The sequence below is a fragment of the Heterodontus francisci genome, chromosome 44 (genome assembly GCF_036365525.1).
Source record: "Heterodontus francisci isolate sHetFra1 chromosome 44, sHetFra1.hap1, whole genome shotgun sequence".
NCBI classification, from domain to species: Eukaryota; Metazoa; Chordata; class Chondrichthyes; order Heterodontiformes; family Heterodontidae; genus Heterodontus; species Heterodontus francisci.
The window spans coordinates 8,710,765-8,731,582 of NC_090414.1; the positions used below are offsets into that span (position 1 = coordinate 8,710,765).

Below are 20,818 nucleotides of genomic sequence, written 5' to 3' on the forward strand. Positions count from 1 at the left end.
TATTTTGGAAGACGAACACCAATGTGTCCACTATCTCCATAGCTACCTCTTTCAATACTCTGGGATGTAGAATATCAGGCATGGGAACTTATCAACCTTTAGCTCCATTAATTTCTACAATATAACCTTCTTACTAATACTAATTTCCTTCAAATCCTCATTCCCCTTAATTCATTGGATCTCTAATTCTGGGAGATTTCTTGTATCTTCCTCAGTGAAGACAGACACAAAGTCATCATTTAGCTTCACTGTCATTTCTCTATTCCCCATTATAAATTCTCCTGAGTCTGCCTGTAATGAACCCACATTTGTTTCAGTCAAACAATTCCTTTTTATGTCCCTATTGAAACTTTGGCAGTCCGTTTTTAGGTTTTAATGTTTGGGTGAGTCTGAGACTAATGAGCATAATCTAAAAATTAGAGGCTGACCTTTCAGGAGTGAAGTTAGAATACACCACTAAAGACTAAAGGTGGTGTTAGTTTGGAACTGTCTTCTGTAAACGACGATTGATGCTGAATCAATTGTTCATTTTAAAATTTAAATGCCTGTTGGAAATTGAAATATTCTTCTGTCACTCGTTGTCTCTTGGGCAGTCTGTTTCTGTGTGCCTCTGTTTCTGCCTGTCTCTGTGTGTCTATGTGTGTGTCGGTGTGTGCGTGTCTGTGTGTGTGTCAGTGTATGCGTCTGTGTGTGTGTGTGTCTCTCTCTCTGTGTCTGTGTTTCTGTGCATGTGTGTTCCTCTGCGTGTGTGTGTTTCTGTGTGTGTGTTTCAGTGTGTGGGTGTCTGTGTGCGTGTCTCTGTCTGTGTCTGTGTATTTGTTTCTCTGCGTGTGTGTTTCTCTGCGTGCGTGTTTCTGCGTGTTTCTGCATGTCTGCTTGTGTGTCTGTCTGCGTCTGTGCCTGTTTCTCTCTCCTCTCTCAGAACCTCAGTAAAACTCCACATACATCAATTTGCCATTTGAAGCTGGCTGCTTTTGGTGATACCACAAGTGCAGAGGGTGTACTTCCTTATGCAGGCTGGTAAAAAAAAACCGTATCCCGCTATTTCACGGCATATTCTGTATGCTTTGTATACTGTAAGTGATTAATCCCGAATAATTGATCAAATCTGACATTGATTACTGTTTGAAAGTATCAACGTTTACTTTCCTCCCAGGGCTGATTAAAAGTTCGAGTTTCCCTCAGTGTTTTGGAAATATCAAACACTGATCCCACACCCAGCAAAGTATTTTATATGATGGGACGCTGCAAATGTGTGAGACTCAGTACGCACGGTACCTTCATGTTGCAATAAGATGTTAACATCTCTATTCAGATAACTCTCATCCCACAGGGACAAAATTTCACAGGGTCAACATTCTAACCAAACACTAAAACATTACAGAAAGCAAGGCTCACAAATTCAACACAAGTCTCCTTTTCTGAGTCTCGCTGGTCTGTTCTGATTTTCTGTTGAGTGGCATCAGCCTAGATTTTGTGTTCAGACCTGAACACACAAACGTATAACTCAAAGGCAAGATTATTACCCACTGAGCTACAGCTAGCTCCAATGTTCCCAGAAAATGTCGTTGCCATGCAAGGCAAGTTTTTTGGCCCGTGCGCAGTCCCTTTAAATTTTTAAGAATCTTCGAAGACGTGTGTTATTTATCACGGAACAGGACCTGTGTGGTACTTTCCAAACTGCTGTACACAGCTTTGCAGGAACAGTGACCGACACTCTCCATCCCAATCTCTTCCGGTTTCTCTCTGATACTCTCTCCCCATTGCTATCCTTCCCTCTCTCTGTCATTCTCCCTCTATATCTATCCCTGTCTTTCTCACTGTTACTCTCTCCATCTGGATGGAGGAGGAGAAACATAGGCATATATAGAGGCAGCTTTACTCTGCATATAACCCCACTCTGTACCTGCCCTGCGAGTGTTAGATAGAACAGAGAGGACAGAGATTTGGTCTGTAGATTACTCCAGGCTGTACTTGACTTGGCAGCATTTGATGGGGCAGTTTAAACGAAGCTTTACTCTGTATCCCTGGAATTTCGAAGGGTAAGGAATGAATTGATCAAAGTTTACAAGACAATACTGTAAGGTGATGGGGTAGATGGAGAGAAACTGTTCTCACTGGTTGGAGGAGTCTCGGATGAGGGGCACCGTCGAAAAATCGAACATTAGTCGAAAACCCTTTCAAGGGTGAAATTTATTCACACTTCTACACACGAAGGGTGGTGGAATTTTGGAATTGTCTTCCACAAATGACCCCTCACCATCTCTGCAATCTCTTCCAGCTCCACAATCCTCCAATATCTGTGATCTTCTAATTCTGGTCTCTTGAGCATCCCCAATTTGAATCGTTCCACTATTGGTGGCCGTGTCTTCAAGCTGCCAAGGCCCTAACTCTGGAATTCCTTTCCCAAACCTCTCCATCTCACTAACTCTCCTTCCTCTTTGAAGACGCTCCCTCAAACCAACCTCTGACCAACTTTTTGGCCGTCTCGTCTAATATCTCCTGAAGTGACATGGTGTCAAATTTTTATTTTCTTTATTCATTTATTGGATGTGTGCATTACTGGCCAGGCCAGCATTTATTGCCCATTCCAAATTGCCCCTTGAGAAGGTGGTGTTGAGCCTCCTTCTAGAACTGCTGCAGTCCATGTGGGGTAGGTACATCCACAGTGCTGTTAGGTAGTGAGTTCCAGGATTTTGACGCAGTCACAGTGAAGAAACGGCGGTATAGTTCTAAGTCAGGATGGTGTGTGATTGAAGGGAAACTTGCAGGTGATTGTGTTCCCAAATGTGCTTCCTGTTTCCTAGCTCTCTCGAGCCCTCCGTCTTTTTAGACCTTTCTGCCCTCCTGTCCCTCTCTGTCATGGGAACCTAAGAACAGACGAAAGTGAGCGCAGGAACAGAGAGACCTGGGGATATCTGTGCAAAATTGAAGGTGGCAGGGCTAGTTGAGAAAGTGGTTAAAAGGCATATGGGATTCAAGCTTTGGAAATAGAGGCTTAGAGTATAAAAGCAAGGAAGTTATGTTGAAGCTTTATATAACACTGCTTCATCCTCAACTCGCATTGTGTCCAATTCTGGACACCGTACTTTAGGAAGGATGTGGGGGCATCAGAGAGGGTGCAGAAAAGATTCACGAGCATGGTTCCAAGGCTAAGGGACTTCAGTTACGTGGATAGATTGGAAAATCTGGGGTTGTTCTCCATAGAGAAGAGAACCTTGAGATTAGATTTGATAGAGGTGATCAAAATCATGAGGGGTCCGGAAAGAGTAGATGCAGGAGTAGGAATACAGCACATAGGACATTCCAGACTCATTTCTGTTGAGTGTTTACTTAAACAAGTGAATTGACCAGTTAATATTTTTAACTTACTTAACCCTTGTGTTCCCACAAAGATCAAGCTAGCAAATTCAACAGTGTCCACATTGACTTCATCCCATCGTGTCTTATGTACATTCTCACAGGATAGCAGGTATAATTGTAATCATAGTATTCAGCTGAACATTGATCAGTTACTTTGTTATTTCAGTCCATACTTACAGTGCACACGGTACCTTCTTCTTCTTTGGCCTCCTTATCTCGACAGACAATGGGTAAGCGCCTGGAGGTGGTCAGTGGTTTGTGGAGCAGCGCCTGGAGTGGCTATAAAGGCCAATTCTAGAGTGACAGACTCTTCCACAGGTGCTGCAGATAAAATTGGTTGCCAGAGCTGTTACACAGTTGGCTCTCTCCTTGCGCTTCTGTCTTTTTTCCTGCCAACTGCTAAGTCTCTTCGACTCGCCACACCTTAGCCCCGCCTTTATGGTTGCCCGCCAGCTCTGGCGATCCCTGGCAACTGACTCCCACGACTTGTGATCAATGTCATAGGACTTCATTTCGCGTTTGCAGACGTCTTTAAAGCGGAGACATGGACGGCCGGTGGGTCTGCTACCAGCGACGAGCTCGCTGTACAATGTGTCCTTGGGGTTCCTGCCATCTTCCATGTGGCTCACATGGCCAAGCCATCTCAGGCGCCGCTGGCTTAGTAGGGTTCATATGCTGGGAATGTTGGCCACCTGGAGGACTTCTGTGTTGGAGATACGGTCCTGCCACCTGATGCCAAGGATGCTCTGGAGGCAGCGAAGATGGAATGAATTGAGACGTCGCTCTTGGCTGTCGTACGTTGTCCAGTTTTCGCTGCTGTAGAGCAAGGTACTGAGCACACAGGCTTGATACACTTGGACTTTTGTGTTCTGAGTCAGTGTGCCATTTTCCCACACTCTCCTGGCTAGTTGGGACATAGCAGAATAAGCCTTTCCCATGCGCTTGTTTAATTCTGCATCGATAGACAGGTTACTGGTGATAGTTGAACCTAGGTAGGTGAACGCTTGACCACTTCCAGAGCGTGGTCGCCAATATTGATGGATGGAGCATTTCTAACATCCTGCGCCATGATGTTCGTTTTCTTGAGGCTGATGTTTAGGCAAAATTCATTGCAGGCAGCCGCAAACCTGTCGATGAGACTCTGCATACACTCTTCAGTGTGAGATGTTAATGCAGCATCGTCAGCAAATAGGAGTTCCCTGATCAGGAATTCTGTACTTTGGTCTTCGCTTTTAGACTGGCAAGGTTGAACAACCTGCCACCTGATCTTGTGTGGAGGAAAATTCCTTCTTCTGAGGACTTGAATGCATGTGAGAGCTGCAGGGAGAAGAAGATCCCAAACAGTGTAGGTGCGAGAACACAGCCCTGTTTCACACCACTCAGGATTGGAAAGGGGTCTGTTGAGGTGCCGCTATGCTGAATTGTGCCTTTCATATTGTCATGGAATGAGGTGATGATACATAGTAGCTTTGCTGGGCATTGAATCTTTTCTAGTAGTCTGAAGAGACCATGTCTGCTGACGAGGTCAAAGGCTTTGGTGAGATCAATGAAAGCAATGTAGAGGGGCATCTGTTGTTCACGGCATTTCTCCTGTAGCTGGCGAAGGGAGAACAGCATGCCAATGGTGGATCTCTCTGCTCAAAAGCCACACTGTGCCTCAGGATGGACATGCTCAGCCAGATTCTGGAGCCTGTTGAATGCGACACGAGTGAAGACTTCCCCACTATGCTAAGCAGGGAGATTCCACGGTAGTTGTTGCAGTCACCGTGGTCACCCTTGTTCTTATAGAGGGTGATGATATTGGCATCGTGCATGTCTTGTGGTACTGCTCCCTCATCCCAGCCCAGGCATAGCAGTTCATGTAGTGCTGAAAGTATAGCAGACTTGGCCTTCTTGATGATTTCAGGGGTAATGCTGTCCTTCCCGGCTGTTTTTCCCGGCGGAGAAGCAGGAGAAGGTAGCGACTCTTCGGTGGGTAAGTGAAGGCAACAGGAGCTGTGTTTTAAAAGTTGTTTTAAAAGTTGTACTTACTGTTTTCCTTGTGTTCAAGTTACTTTTGGCGCGGGAGGAACCGGAAGCTGGACGGCAGCAAGGACTCCTGGGTAGGTATTTTCTTTAAAGGTGCGGAGCCACGTGATAGTGAGGCTAGGAATAGGGAGAGAACACAGCTGAACACGTGGCTGCAGGAATGGTGTAGAAGAGAGGGCTTCCAGTTCTTGGATAATTGGACTGCATTCTGGGGAAGATGGGACCTGTTCAAACAGGACGGGCTGCATCTGAACCAGAGGGGCACCAATATCCTGGGAGGGAGGTTTGCTAGTACTGTTCGGGAGGGTTTAAACTAGTTTGGGAGGGGGATGGGAACCGGACTTGTAGTCCAGGGACCAGTGGGTCCACTCAGAAAGACAATGAGTGTAGTGAGGTATTGGGGAAGGTAGCACTGTCGCAGAGGACAGATGGGCACGGAGAAGGGTTAAAGTGCGTATACTTCAACGCAAGAAGCATCAGGAATAAGGTGAGTGAATTGAAGGCGTGGATGGGCACTTGGGACTACGATGTTGTGGCCATCACTGAAACGTGGATAGGTGAGGGGGAGGAATGGTTCTTGGAGGTACCTGGTTATAGATGTTTTCATAAGATTAGGAATGGTGGTAAAAGAGGTGGGGGGGTGGCATTGTTAGTTAGAAATAGTGTAACAACTGCTGAAAGAATTTTCGAGGAGGATCTGCCGACTGAGGCACTGTGGGTTGAGGTCAGGAACAGGAAAGGAGCAGTCACCTTGATGGGAGTTTTCTATCGGCCCCCCAATAGCAGCAGGGAGGTGGAAGAGCAGATTGGGAAACAGATTTTGGAAAGGAGCAGAAGTCACAGGGTAGTAATTATGGGGGATTTCAACTTCCCAAATATTGATTGGCAACTCTTTAGATCGAATAGTTTGGATGGGGTAGTGTTTGTGCAGTATGTCCAGGAAGCTTTTCTGACTCAGTATGTAGACTGCCCGACCAGAGGGGAGGCAATATTGGATTTGGTACTAGGTAATGAACCAGGGCAAGTGATAGAGCTGTTGGTGGGCGAGCACTTTGGAGATAGTGATCACAATTCTGTAGCATTCACTGTGGTAATGGAGAGGGATAGGTATGTGCAACAGGGCAAGGTTTACAATTGGGGGAAGGGTAGATATGATGCTGTCAGGCAGGAACTGAGGAGCATAAGTTGGGAGCATATGCTGGCAGGGAAGGGCACGGTCGAAATGTGGAACTTTTTCAAGGAGCAGATAGTAGGGGCCATTGATAAGCATGTCCCTGTCAGACAGGGAAGGGATGGTCATGTGAGGGAACCGTGGTTGACAAGAGAGGTTGAGAGTCTTGTTAGGAAGAAGAAGGATGCGTATATAAGGTTGAGGAAAAAGGGCACAGGCATAGCTCTGGAGGGATACAAGATGGCCAGGAAGGATCTGAAGAAAGGGATTAGGAGAGCTAAGAGAGGGCATGAAAAATGCTTGGCGGGTAGGATAAAAGAAAACCCCAAGGCCTTTTACGCGTATGTCAGAAATATGAGGATGACTAGGGGGACCGTAGGGCCGGTCAAGGACAATAGCGGGAGACTGTGTGTTGAGCCGGAAGAGATAAGTGAGGTTTTGAATGAGTACTTCTCTTCGGTATTTACGAATGAGAAGGGGTGTATTACTGAAGAGGACGGTGTGAAACAGACTGGTAAGCTCGAGGAAGTGCTCGTTAGGAGGGAAGATGTGTTGGGGTTTTTGAATAACTTGAAGATAGACAAGTCTCCCGGGCCTGACGGGGTATATCCAAGGATGTTATGGGAAGCAAGGGATGAAATTGCAGAGCCGCTGGCAATGATCTTTTCATCTTCTCTGTTGACGGGGGTGGTACCAGGTGATTGGAGGGTGGCAAATGTTGTGCCCCTGTTCAAGAAAGGGAATAGGAACAACCCTGGGAATTACAGGCCAGTTAGTCTTACTTCGGTGGTAGGCAAGTTGATGGAAAAGGTGCTGAGGGATAGGATTTCTGAGCATCTGGAAAGACACTGCTTGATTCGGGACAGTCAGCACGGTTTTGTGAGGGGTAGGTCTTGCCTCACAAGCCTGATTGAATTCTTTGAGCAGGTGACCAAGCAAGTGGATGAGGGTAAACCAGTGGATGTGGTGTACATGGATTTTAGTAAGGCATTTGATAAGGTCCCCCATGGTAGACTTATGGAGAAAGTCAGGAGGCATGGGATAGTGGGGAATGTGGCCAGTTGGATTAAGAATTGGCTAACTGATAGAAGGCAGAGAGTGGTCTTAGATGGTAAATACTCAGCCTGGAGCCCAGTTACCAGTGGCGTGCCACAGGGATCAGTTCTGGGTCCTCTCCTGTTTGTGATTTTTATTAACGACTTGGATGAGGAAGTCGAAGGGTGGGTCAGTAAATTTGCAGATGATACAAAGGTTGGTGGAGTTGTGGATACCGAGGAGGGCTATTGTCGTCTGCAAAGGGACTTGGATAGGTTGCAGTGCTGGGCTGAAAAGTGGCAGATGGAGTTTAACCCTGAAAAGTGTGAGGTCGTCCATTTTGGAAGGACAAACACGAATGCAAAATACTGGGTTAACGGTAGGGTTCTTGGGCATGTGGAGGAGCAGAGAGACCTTGGGGTCTATGTGCATAGATCGTTGAAAGTTGCAACTCAAGTGGATAGGGCTGTGAAGAAGGCATATGGGGTGTTAGCGTTCATTAGCAGAGGGATTGAATTTAAGAGCCGTGAGGTGATGATGCAGCTGTACAGGACCTTGGTAAGGCCTCATTTGGAGTACTGTGTGCAGTTCTGGTCGCCTCATTTTAGGAAGGATGTGGAAGCCTTGGAGAGGGTGCAGAGGAGATTTACCAGGATGCTGCCTGGAATGGAGAATAAGTCTTACGAGGAAAGGCTGAACATTCTAGGCCTCTTCTCATTAGAACGGAGAAGGATGAGGGGTGACATGATAGAGGTTTATAAGATGATCAGGGGAATAGATAGGGTAGACAGTCAGAAACGTTTTCCCCGGGTGGAGCAAAGCGTTACAAGGGGTCATAAATTTAAGGTGAAGGGTGGGAGATATAAGGGGGATGTCAGGGGAAGGTTCTTTACCCAGAGAGTGGTCGGGGCATGGAATGCCTTGCCTGGGGAAGTTGTTGAGTCAGAAACTTTAGGGACTTTCAAACGGCTTTTAGATAGGTATATGGATAAAGGAGAATGATGGGGTATAGATTAAATTGTCCTTGACAGAGGACAAAGGATCGGCACAACATCGTGGGCCGAAGGGCCTGTTCTGTGCTGTATTTTTCTATGTTTCTATGTTTCCCAGGGGCTTATCCGCTGGCTAGAGAATCAATGGCATCACTGAGTTCCGATTTTTTTGGTTGTACGTCCAGCTCATCCATGACTGGCAGAGACAGGGTTGCATTGAGAGCGGTCTCAGTGACAACATTTTCCCAGGAGTACAGTTCTAGGTAGTGTTCCACCCAGCGGTCCATTTGTTTGCGTTGGTCAGTGATTGTGTCCCCTGATTTAGATTTGAGGGGGGCAATCTTGTTGCCGGTTGGCCCAAAAGCTCTCTTAATGCCATCATACATCCCTCTGATATTCCCTGTGTCTGAGGCCAGCTGGATATGACTGCATAGGTGTTGCCAGCAGTCATTTGCGCAGCGCCTGGTTGTTCTTTGTGCAGCGCCTCTGGCAGCTTTTAGTGCCACCGATGTTAACTCGCTGGGGGCTTTCTTGTCGTTCAGCAGTGCAATGCGCTTAGCGACTGTGACAGGTTCCGGCTCTTCAATGTGAGGTTGAAACCATTCTGCATTCCGCTTCACACAATTGCCAGAGGTGGTCATTGCTAAGTCATAGATGGCATCTCTGATGTGGGCCCACTTGGTCCCTGCATCCCCTGTGGGAGTGTTTTGGAGGGCTTTTTCAAGTGAATTTAGATACTTGAGTAACAGCTGTGGATGAGAAATTCTGCTACTGTTGATGCGCGGCTGGCCCTTCTGCTTGGAGTGATGCAGCTTCTTTGGATCGAGGCTCACCTTGCTGCACACCAGGGAGTGGTCGGTGTCGCAGCCCACACTACGGAAGCCGCGTGTGATTTGTAGAGGCTGGTCTTATAACTATGAGGTCCAGCTGGTGCCACCGACGTGATCTTGGGTGCCTCCAAGAAACCTGGTGACAGGGGTATAGTGTTAAAGAATGAGTTGGTGATGCAGAGGCTATGATAGGTACACAACTCAAGCAGTCTCTGTCCATTCTCATTCACCCTTCCAATGCCAAAGCGCCCAAGGCAGGAAGGCCATGAGTCATGGTGAGCCTCAACCCTGGCATTAAAGAACCCCAGCAGGAATAGGTGTTCGGTGTTGGGGCTGCTACTAGTGATATTATGGATTTCCTCATAGAACTGGTCTTTAGCTTCAAGTGGGGAACAGAGTGTTGGAGCATAGATGCTGAATAAGTGTACTAGACCAGAGTCGGTGTACAGCCAGATGGACAGTATGCGTTAAGAGCCATTTGAGTGTGGCTCTATCATGCTGAGCAAAGAGTTTCTGATGGCGAAGCCCACTCCATGCTGTCTTGGTTCTTCAGGATCCCTACCCTGCCAGAAGAATGTGTAGTCTTGCTCTCTTCGAGATCCGTTCACAGGGAGGCGTGTCTCCTGAAGTGCTGCAAAGTGATAACTTACTGTACCTATTCATCCCACTGGGGCAAAATTTCTCTGGCTCAACATTCTCACCAAATCCTAAAGCATTCCACAATGCAAGACTCACAAATTCAACACAAATTTGCTTTTCTGTGTCTCAGTGGCCTGTTCTGATTCTCTGAAGGATGACTCATGCTTATCCTCCACATGAACAGTCGTCCTAAACCCGAGTGCCTGTCCTGCTCCTAAACCCAACATCCCCTTACATTCAGGCAAGTATTTTGGGAGCGTCTCAGTGACTGAGGCAGGTGAGTCTTGAGCCTGAGCCGGGCACAGTGAGTGACCCGGGTTAACCCGACACGACATGGACAGTTTAAACGGAGCTTTACACTGTATCTAACCCGTGCTGTCCCTTCTCTGAGAGTGTTCGATGTGGCAGTGCAGACGAGGAGAGTTATTTGTTTATCATTTTAAATATGGGGAAGTTACTCCTTCAAGTACATATCCAGGAAATTCTTATAAATGTGATCAGGGATTCTGCCTCTACCATCCTTTCAGGCAGTGAGTTCCACACACCCATCAGCCACTGGGTGAAGAAACTGTTGATGTGTTTTGTTCAGTTAAGTTTGATGTCAATGTTTCCCCAGGATGTTGATGTTGGGGATTCAGCGATGGGATAATGCTTTGAATGGCATGGGGAGGTGGTTGGATTCTCTCTTGTTGCAGATGGCCATTGCTGGCACTTGGGTGACATCAATGTTACTTGCCACTGGTCGGCCCAAGACTGAATGTTGTCTGGGTATTGGTGCATGTGGCTCTGGATTGCTTCATTATCTGAGGCAAAATGCTGGAAATCTGGAAACCACCGAGCTGAATCAGTACCTCTGTTTTTCTCTCTCCACAGATGCTGCCTGACCTGCTCGGTATTTCCAGCATTTTCTGCTAGGATTTCACTATCTGAGGAGTTGCGAATGGAACTGAACACTGCGCAATCATCAGTGCACATCCCAACTTCTCACCTTAAGGTGGAGGGCAGATGATTGAGGAAGCAGCTGAAGATGGTTGGGCCTCGGACACTACCCTGAGGAACTGCTGCAGTGGTGTCCTGGGACTGAGATGATGGACCACCAACAACCACAACCATCCTTGTGCTCGGTACGAATCCAGCCAGCGCATTCCTACTGACTTCAGTTTTACTCGTGCGCCTCATGCCAAACTCGGTCAACCGTTGCCTTGATGTTAAGGTCAGTCGCTCTTCCGAGCAGCAGGCAGGAGTTACAGTTCTCTTTGACTCGTTGTGTACTGAACATGCTCTGCTTCTTCACAGTCTGATACAGGACTGTACACGGCCGATTAATGTAACCCATCAAACATTCCCAGAGCAGGTTCCTCAGAGCTTAGGAACAGAGTACAGTTCCTTCAACATTCTCCCTGTGTCTTCCTCTACCTCTCCCTCCTGCTATCTCTGACACTAGGAGAGAGACATAGGGAGAGAGGGTTAGATATTCAGACAGAGAGAGTGCTGTAGAGAAGGGCAAGTTTGGAGAGAGTGAGATTGATGGGGTGGGTTGAAAGGGAGAATGTAAGATGTGTTAATTTGATGTAATCCTTCACTGCTTTGTGCACAAACATTTAAGAGATAGGTATGGAGGCAGAAACATCAAGAGAGATGCAGAGGGAATATCCTCCATTTTAAACATCCAGCGAGCTATTCCACTGTGGGAGCCATCGCACCCTCATGATATCGGTTGTGGACATTTTGAAATCTATGTCCCCGCTTCTAGACCTCTGTGCTAAGGGAAATATGTCTTGCCTATCCATTCTATCGATGCCCCTCATAATTTTATACACCTCAACTCAATCTCCCTTCAGCCTCCTCTGTTCCAAAGAAAACAACCCCAGCCTGTCCAATCATTCCTTTGGATTTCTTTGCAATTTTGGAACTCTCTTCTGCAAACAGGAAGTCATGCTGGCTGAATTGTTAATTTCTCAATCTGGGATGGTTAGATTCGTGTTAACCAAAGCTATTAAGAGATCAGGGGCAAATGCGGGATATATGGTGTTAGTTGAATCACAGATCAGCCTTGATCTCATTGAATTTTGGAACAGGGTTGAGAGCTTAAATTACCTCCTCCTCTTTTATGCCTGTTGTTAAATCTCCTTCTTTCACTCTCAGTCACCCCTGTCGGTCTGTGTCTCTCTGTTTCTCTCTTTCTGTCTGTCTCTGTCTGTTTCGGACAGTGCAGAGCGAGATTCACTCCGCATCCACCCCATGATGTTCCTGCCCTGGGAGTCATCTCTGCTTCTGCCGCGTTTCACCCGGTCTCAGTTTGTACTGCACAAGGCCACTTCTCTGTTTATAGTAAAGTAGGCCCTGTCTTTACTCTGTATCTCACCCCATGCTGCCCCTGTCCTGGGAGTGTGTGATAAGACAGTGCAGAGGACAATTTACTCTGTGTCTAACCCCACAGTGTGTTTGGTGTTGGAGTGTTTAATGGGACAGTGTAGATGGAGCTTTACTCTGTATCCCTGGAATTTAGAAGTTAAGGGGTAATTAGATCAAAGTTTTCAGAATAATAAGGGAAAGCGACAGACAGATCGAAACCATTCCCACTGGCTGCATAGTCAGGAACTTGTGGGCATAAGTCTAAAAATCTACATATAGTCTGAAACCATTCAGAAGTGAAATGAAGAAACACCTCAACACACCAGGTGTGCTATCAGTTTGGAACTCTCTTCCACAAACATCAATTGATGCTGAGACACTTGTTAAATTTTAAATCTGAGATTGTTAAAGGTATGAAGAGATATGGGGCTAAGAGGGGTATCTGGAGTTAGATCACAGATCAGCCATGATCTTTTTGAATGACAGAACAGGGTTGAGGGGCCAAATGGCCTTCTTCTCTTCCAATGTCCTCTGATAAATATCCTGCTATCACTCTCTGTGTCTCGGTCACTCTCCAGGTCTGTGTCTCCCTCTTTGTCTCTCTTTCCGTCTGTTGTCTGTCTCTACCTCCTCTCTCAGAACATCTGTGGATACCTACAAACATCAGTCAGCCATTTTAGCTTTGTTCATGGTGGCCATTTTATGTTAGCACAACTCTGGGACATTCATTTCAGAGACTGATTCCTCACTAATGATCTGTTAGTGCTTTAAAGGTGACAGAGACACAGACATGGGGACACTGAGACACACATTGCCAGACAGGAGTGAATGATTCCCTTGTACCCATTGTGTACTGTATGTGTACAGGCGCTGATACAGTATTAAATTCATTCCCGGGATTTGGGCCTCACTAACAAGACCAGCATTTATTGCCTAATTTGTCTGAGAAGGTGTTAATGAGCTGCTACCCTCATCGACCCTCCTAGTTACCCCCACAAAAAATACAGTCAAGCTAGTCTGACAAGATCTTCACTTAACAAATGCATGCCGACTGCGCTTGACTAATCTGCACCTTTCTAAATGACCATCGCTGCTATTTATCAGAATTTATGCCAATCATTTGCCCTCCACTGAGGTTAGGCTGAATGGCCTGTAATTACTCTGTCTATCCCTTTCTCACTTTTTAATCCATCCTTTCCTTCTTTAATTATCCCTGGTCTCTCCATCTCTCTCACACGCACTCCCTTGGTCTCTCTCTCCTTCCCTCTCTGCCTTTCTTTCTCCCACTTTCTCTGTCTCTCCCTCTCTCTTTCTTGACCTCTCTCCATGACTCTGTGTCTCTCTCTCTCATTGTCTCTCCCTCTCTCTCTGTCTCTCCATCTCTCTCTGCCTCTCCGTCTCTCTCACTTTTTGTCTCCTTCTGTCTCTCTCTGTCTCTCTCACTCTGAATCTCTATCTATGTCTCTCTCTCCTTCTATTACTCTGCTTCTCCCGATCTCTGTTTCTCTCCTTCTGTCCATGACTCAGTTTGTCTCTCTTTAACACCATTCTGCCTCTCTGCCTCTTTCTCTCTGACTTTCCCACTCTGCCTCTCTCTCATTGTCTCTCTCTCTCTCTCAAACTCTCTCTTTCACTCTCACTCCCTCTCTGTCTATCTCTCTCCCTCTATATCTCCCTCTTCCCTTCTCTCTGTCTCCCTGTGTCGCTCCGTCCCTATCCATATGTCTCTGTCTCTCTGTCTCTGTCCCTATCCATCTCTGTCTTTGTCTCTGTCTCTTCCTCTATCTCTGTCTCTCTCTATCTCTCCCTCTCTCTATCTCTCGCCCCTCTCTCTATCTCTTTGGCTCTATCTTTGCAGTGCCCCACTAGTCACAGCCTACCAACCTGAAAATGACCCATTTATTCCTACCCTCTGTTTCATGTCCATCAACCATGCCAGTCTCTTCTCCCCCAATCCCATGCACTCTAATTTTGATTTCTAACCTCTTGTGTGGGGATTTATCTAAAGCTTTCAAATTTGGAAAGATAACCACCAATGCATCAAGTATCTCTACAGCCACATCTTTCAACATTCTGGGATGTAGATCATCAGGTCCAGGGGATTTATTTATTTTAAGACCCATTCATTTGTTTAGTACGTTTTTTTTACTCATATTTATATCTTGCAGTTCCTCGCTTACACTAGTTCCTTGATTCTCCATTATTACTGGGAGCTTTTTAGTATTTTCCTCTGTGAAGACAGACACAAAGTATTTGTTTAGCTTCTCTGCCATTGTCCGATGATATGAGGCTGAGTAAATTGGGCCTGTATTCTCTGGAGTTTAGAAGAATGAGAGGTGATCTCATTGAAACATAACAGATTCTAATAGGACTGGATAGGGTCGACACTGAGAGATTATTTCCGCTGGTCGAGAAATGAAAGTCTCCCTTATCCCTTCCTAACCACCTGTCCTGTCTGCCTCAGGAATCAGTGAACATTCACTCCAATGTCACGCTCTTCACAGACACAAAGATAATGTTGGAGACAGCCACATTGTTAGGTTAGGTCGAAAGGGCAAATGTCAAATATAATAGTCAAAAATCATGTCATCCTGTGTACACAGAGGTACAAGAAATAAGCATAGAGTGTGAAACATCAGGAGAGAGGGAGAAATATAGATAGAGAGAGGGTAACAGTGAGAAAGGGAGAGATAGGCATGGAGAGAGAAGTGGAGAGCTACTCTTACAGTAAATCTCTCTCCATCCCCGTCTTCACCTCGCTATGACTCACTCAATCACTAGATCCCCTCTCTGATACTCTCTCCATGATTATCTCTCTCCTTTTCTCCCTCTATCCCACTCTGTACCCTCTTAATCACAATCTCTCACTGCGTCTTACCTTCAACGATGGTGCACACAGCTTTGCAGGAACACTGTCCATCCCAATCTCTTCCTCTTTCTCTCTGGTACTCTCTCCCAATTGCCATCCTTCCCTCTCTCTGTTCTGCCCTCTCTATATCTATCCCTGTCTTATTCCTGTTACTCTCTCCTTCTGGATGGAGGAGGAGAAAGAGAGGCATATACAGAGGCAGCTTTACTCTGTATCTAACCCCAAACTGTGCCTGCCCTGGGAGTGTTTTATAGACCAGAGAAGACAGAGATATACTCAATAGCTTAATCATAGCTTGGCAGCATTTGATGGGACAGTGTAGATGGAGCTTTATTCTGTATCCCTGGAATTTAGAATGTTAAGGGGTGATCTGATCAAAGTTTAAAGTGGTGGATGGGGTACCTGTCAAATGGACTGCTTTGTTCCTGATGGTGTTGAGCTTCTGGAGTGTTGTAAGTGTTGCACTCATTCAGGCAAGTGGAGAGATACCATCACACACCTGACTTGTGTCTTGCAGGGGGTGGAAACGCTTTGGGGAATCGGGGTTGAGTCACTTGTAGCCACAGTATTGACGTGATTTCTTTAGGTCAGTTCCTGGTCAATATTTCCCCAGGATGTTGGTGCTGGGGGATTCAGCGATGGGATAATGCTTTGAATGCCAAGGGGAGGTGGTTGGATTCTCTCTTATTGCAGTTGGTGATTGCCTGTCTATGTGTGTTTTTCTGTGCTCTGGGACAAATTTCTTCATGGGGCGGTCATAATGCTGCGTCAAAATTGACTAGTTCGCAAAATGAATGCTCATGGAATGATCGGGACAGTGACAGAGTGGATGCAACATTGGCTAAGGGACAGAACACAGAGAGTCGTGGTGAATGGTTGGTTCAGACTGGAGAATGGTATCTTTGCCTGACATAATCTTATACACTTCTATTCAATCTCCCCTCAATGTCCTTTGTGCTAAGGAGACCAAACCCAGCTTTTCCAACCTAACCTTGTGGCTAATATCCCCCATCCCTGAAAACATTTTGGTAAATCTCTGCACAGTCTCAAGGACCCTCACCTCCTTCCTAAAGTGTGGTGACCAGAACTGGACACAATACTCCAATGAGGGCCTAACGAGAGCTTTATAAATGTTCAGCATAACTTCCCTGCTTTTGTATTCACTGTATACAGTGTACATTGTGGTACAGGGGTATTCCCAGGGGTTTGGATTAGGACCCCTGATCTTTTCGATATTGATTAATGACTTGGACTTCAATATTGTGCCATCTGTAATGTAATAAACAGGGAAGGGACTAGTTGTCCACTTCAGGAGACTAGACGCAGTCTGGTGAAATGGTCAGACACATGGCAGGTTAAATTCAATGCTGAGAAATGTAAAATGATGCATTTTGGAAGGATGGCTGAGGTGAAATGATATAAACTAAATAGCACAATGTTTAAGCGGGTGCAGAGACAGATCTGGTATTTCATTTGTGTCACCTTTTATATCTTAAAGATTCAATTTGGGGCTTGCAATCTGTAAGTTGAATGTAGCTTCATCCTGAAAAGTGTTATCAAACATGTTGGGAAATGTGTCAAAAGCTGTTTCCATTCAGATATTCCTGCACTGTGGAAGTGTGAACTATCTTTGCAGAGACAGTAAATAGGAGTTTTTGAATAGACCTGCAGCTTTTGGTTGATGCAATAAGATTAGAATTTGAATTGTGTCCCTTGCAGACACACAGAATTGAAGGTATTTACAGAAAACCACATGAAGTAGTTTACCAATGTCTGACAAACTTCAAAGACTTCAGACACATGGAAGAAGAGGAGAAGGGAACAATATACAAAACATGAGACAGTCAGACAACAGCAGTAGGAAAGCGAATCTCTTTTATGGGTTTTAATTTGAAGGCCTGAGCTGATGATTAAAAAAGCAAGAGTTCAAATCCCACTCTGGGCTGTTGTGAATTCGAATTCACTTTTTTCAAAAACTAAACATAAATCTGGAATTAAAAAACCTCTAGGATGGAGTGATTCACTCCTGTCTACTGGGGCTAAATTGCGGGGTTCTTTTAGAGAGCCAGTGCAGACACGATGGGCTGAATGGCCTCCTTCTGCACTATAATGATTTTGTGATTTGGTGCTGTGTTTGGAAACATATCTCGGGGTCGAACCTCACACCACGTTTATGTACTAAGTTAGTGTCAGGCAGAGAGCAGGGCGAGGGATGGAATCAATGGCAAGAGATCGTTATTTGGATCAAGGAGTCAAGGCTGTGTCTTCAGTCTTCCTAATATGCAAGTTGATGAAAGCGTTGCTCAGCCAGAAGTCCTTCTGAGCAACTGCTCATCTGAAGTGCTAGATCTGTTAGCTGCTGAAGGGAACCGGACTGCACTCCCTCAGATCAGCTTCCATCGTTCCTCCCATGTCCCTCAACTAGGCTTGTCCAGGTGGAAACCAACACTCAATCTACTTGTAGACAGAAATTGAGAAAAGTGCAGCAGCAGCTGGGGAATGGAATGGCGACAGTCTCAATAATGTGCCTCAAAAGTACATAGCATTAATTATCAGTTCACACAATAAGATTGCCAGCACCTGCAGCATTTTGTTTTCATAGATACTCGTTAATTTCTTTATAAGCAGATGTCAGGAGCTGAACATAAAACCAGTGGTGCTGGAGGAAGGACTGTGGTTGTTTTCTACCTTCTCCTCCAGACAGAGCTGCGATTCTTCTCCTGAACACTTTACACCCTCCGAAGGTCATCTCCTGCCCTTGAAAATTCTGGGGATAAATATAACATTGATGGACTGGAAACACTAGAAGCTGCATCTGGGCTTCTCTCGGTACTTTTGTTTGATCATGAATTGAATAATTGATGCAACCGGATATTTCACAGCAACCATGAATTGCTCTCTGAACTTGGACTGAGTCACAACATAAATAAATGCATTTGTGCAGCTATTTAAATTCTGCAGCATGAATCCAGCATTTCGAAATACCAATACGGAATCATTGTAATAATCGGGAGTTGTTCCTGCAATTCTATAGCTAAAGAATTCTGTAACATATGTCAACCAGAGAAGTATGAAGCTGCCCGATATGGCGAAGAGTAAAATCATGGACTTTCTTCTGCTCTCCATCGCTGGATCACTTCTATTCCCTCCCTTGCTGTGCCCCCTCAGTCCTTTACGAACTCGACTGGCCACTAAAATGTGTCCGACTGTCAGGGAGTTGAGCAACAGAATTAAAGCGAACGGAAGCAATGGGACTAAAACCTTATCAAACAAGTGAAATCCCACCCATCCGGGATCAGTGTAAAATATTGACTTTGGATAGCAGATCAACGGTACATTAGAGACTATGATTGCAGGTTTATATATAAAGCAGAACGGAATATTTTTTAAACAGAGCAGAATGCAAGACATTGCTATAATCACAGCTGCAGTTTTCCCGGTGCAATATTTAGTTTTCAGATTTTGGCAACAAATGGCCACAAGTCGATCAAAGGAAAACGTGACGGTAAACCAGACAGAACAGTCTCTTGCTGCACGAAGCAGGGCAATGATAACACTACAGACAGGGACGATGTCCAGGAAAGATCCCGGGAAATATAAATGACTAATTTGTCTCAGTATGACGTCAGTGATAACGAGCAGTAAATCCGCCGTTGCCATGGCCACCAGGTAGCGAGTGGTGCAAGTGGAGAGACCGCACTTGCCCCGGGACAGGATCACAATCGCCAGTAAATTAACTGTGAGAGAGAAAAGGGTAAGAGACTGGAAATTACTGATCCAACATTCTCCATGTCAGAGCTCAGGCAATAAGGATTGAATTTTAACACCAAAAACGTGTCAGTTGGAATCGGGTCAGAGGTTACCGAATGTCAACAACGATCACACCCGCCTCGGACCATCCAGTTTTAGAGGAATCCGGGCGGGGTCTTCAGCCAAACTCACCCAAGATACGTGTGGCATTCCTCATTAAAACCCACAAATTGAACTGGTGATCAAACAGTCCTCCTCCAGCTTTGGTGGTGTGGGGGTGATAATAGGTCGTCCTCGGGATCAGATCCTCCCATCAGTCAAGAATCAGATACTCACTGCTACACTGCCCAGGATTGGAAACCTCTCCACTTTGTCCTGGATTTGACACAGCGGAAATCTGAATCACCCCGCAGTTGGTGAATGGAACATTGCAAGATCTGGCACACACTCCACATCCATAGGATTGGGAAAAGAAAGACCTGCCTTCTGGGGTTGTGATCGGGCATCTATCTGCCTGCCCCTTCCGCCAACCCCCGCGCATTCCACTCCATTTCTCTATCCTCCTCTCCTGCCCTGCTGCTCACCAGACTCGGAACTTGCTGCAGGAATGAGACTCCTGCACAGCATTGGGGATCAGACACACCCAGGCCATATCCAGCCCCACTCCCCCTCTCCCTCTGCCTCCTGCACCCTCATCCCTTCACACTAGCCGTCAAACCCCTTCCTCGTCCTCGTTCTCAGAACACGTAGCAGGAAGGGAGACTCTGTTCCTGGGTTTGGGAATCAGGCACCCTTCCATTCTCCTCTCCTCCTTCCTCCCCATCAACGGAAATGGTGAGCAAGCATACGACCACTCCCATTGTTTTTCTCCTGCTCCCTTCCTTGGACATGGAGCACACTCCTGGATATGAGGCCCATCCATGGAATTGGGGATCGATATCCCAACTGTGGTAGATGTCTAGAACTCTGGAGTTGTGAATGGACACCTCCGATAACCCGTAGTCATGGTTTGTTCGCCCTGATGCAGAGACACCCATGACCAACGTGAATCCAAGACTGTCAGTCAGTCTAAAGTCAGGGCGGGGAACCTTTCAAGGATAAAAGGCACATTATGTGGAGTTAATGCTCAGACACTACTCTCCCACCTGTCCTGCACGTCTTTCAACTTCCAGCCCTAAGCATTTGTGCAAACAGTACATGATGAGGATGTTGTAAATCTGACAAAAACAGTAAATCTGAAAACACCCAGTAGGTAAGGCAGCGTCTGTAGAGGGAGAAACAGAGTTAGCGGTTCAGCTCGATAAACTTTAATTTCAACTGGAAGATATTCGAGATTAACAATCCAGAAGGAATTATAGAGAAAAGTGGGGTATAGGGGAGAAAAATAAAACAGCGTGGAAGCTCTGTGATGGATGGTGGTCAGAAGTGTTTCAATGACAAAAAAGTCCATCGTGAAATGGGACAATGGAAGAAACAAAGGATGGCTCCAGCGGCGGTGTAAATGTTTACAAGGGAATTACAGAGCGATAGGAAAGCATCGAAAATGAGGCCAAGAGGAGAAGAAGCCAGTGGTTAGAGAATGTGGTGGAAAATGCTGGATAGAGCCATGGGGTGAGCAGCAATCAATAGGCCGTGAACTGATAGGGTTTCCCCAACCCAATCACTAGGTCAAGCCCCTCCACTAACAGAAATTGGTGCTTTTGCCATTATCCATTAGCAGCACAGATCCTCGGAGAGTATGCAACGGTGGTTGGGTGGTTATGGCCTGAAACGCATGAATGTTGTG

At 46.0% G+C, this 20,818-nt stretch overlaps 1 protein-coding gene across 1 annotated transcript; it reads right to left on the minus strand.

Annotated features, from left to right (window-relative positions):
- Window positions 1–18,084: 18,084 nt before the first annotated feature.
- Window positions 18,085–19,659, minus strand: LOC137355899 (probable G-protein coupled receptor 139). The gene is made up of 2 exons (XM_068021513.1): window positions 19,617–19,659; window positions 18,085–19,019 (listed from the first exon to the last, which is right to left on the minus strand). Exons 1-2 carry the CDS (start codon window positions 19,657–19,659, stop codon window positions 18,085–18,087), a joined length of 978 nt encoding a protein of 325 aa, XP_067877614.1.
- Between the last annotated feature and the right edge of the window lie 1,159 nt (window positions 19,660–20,818).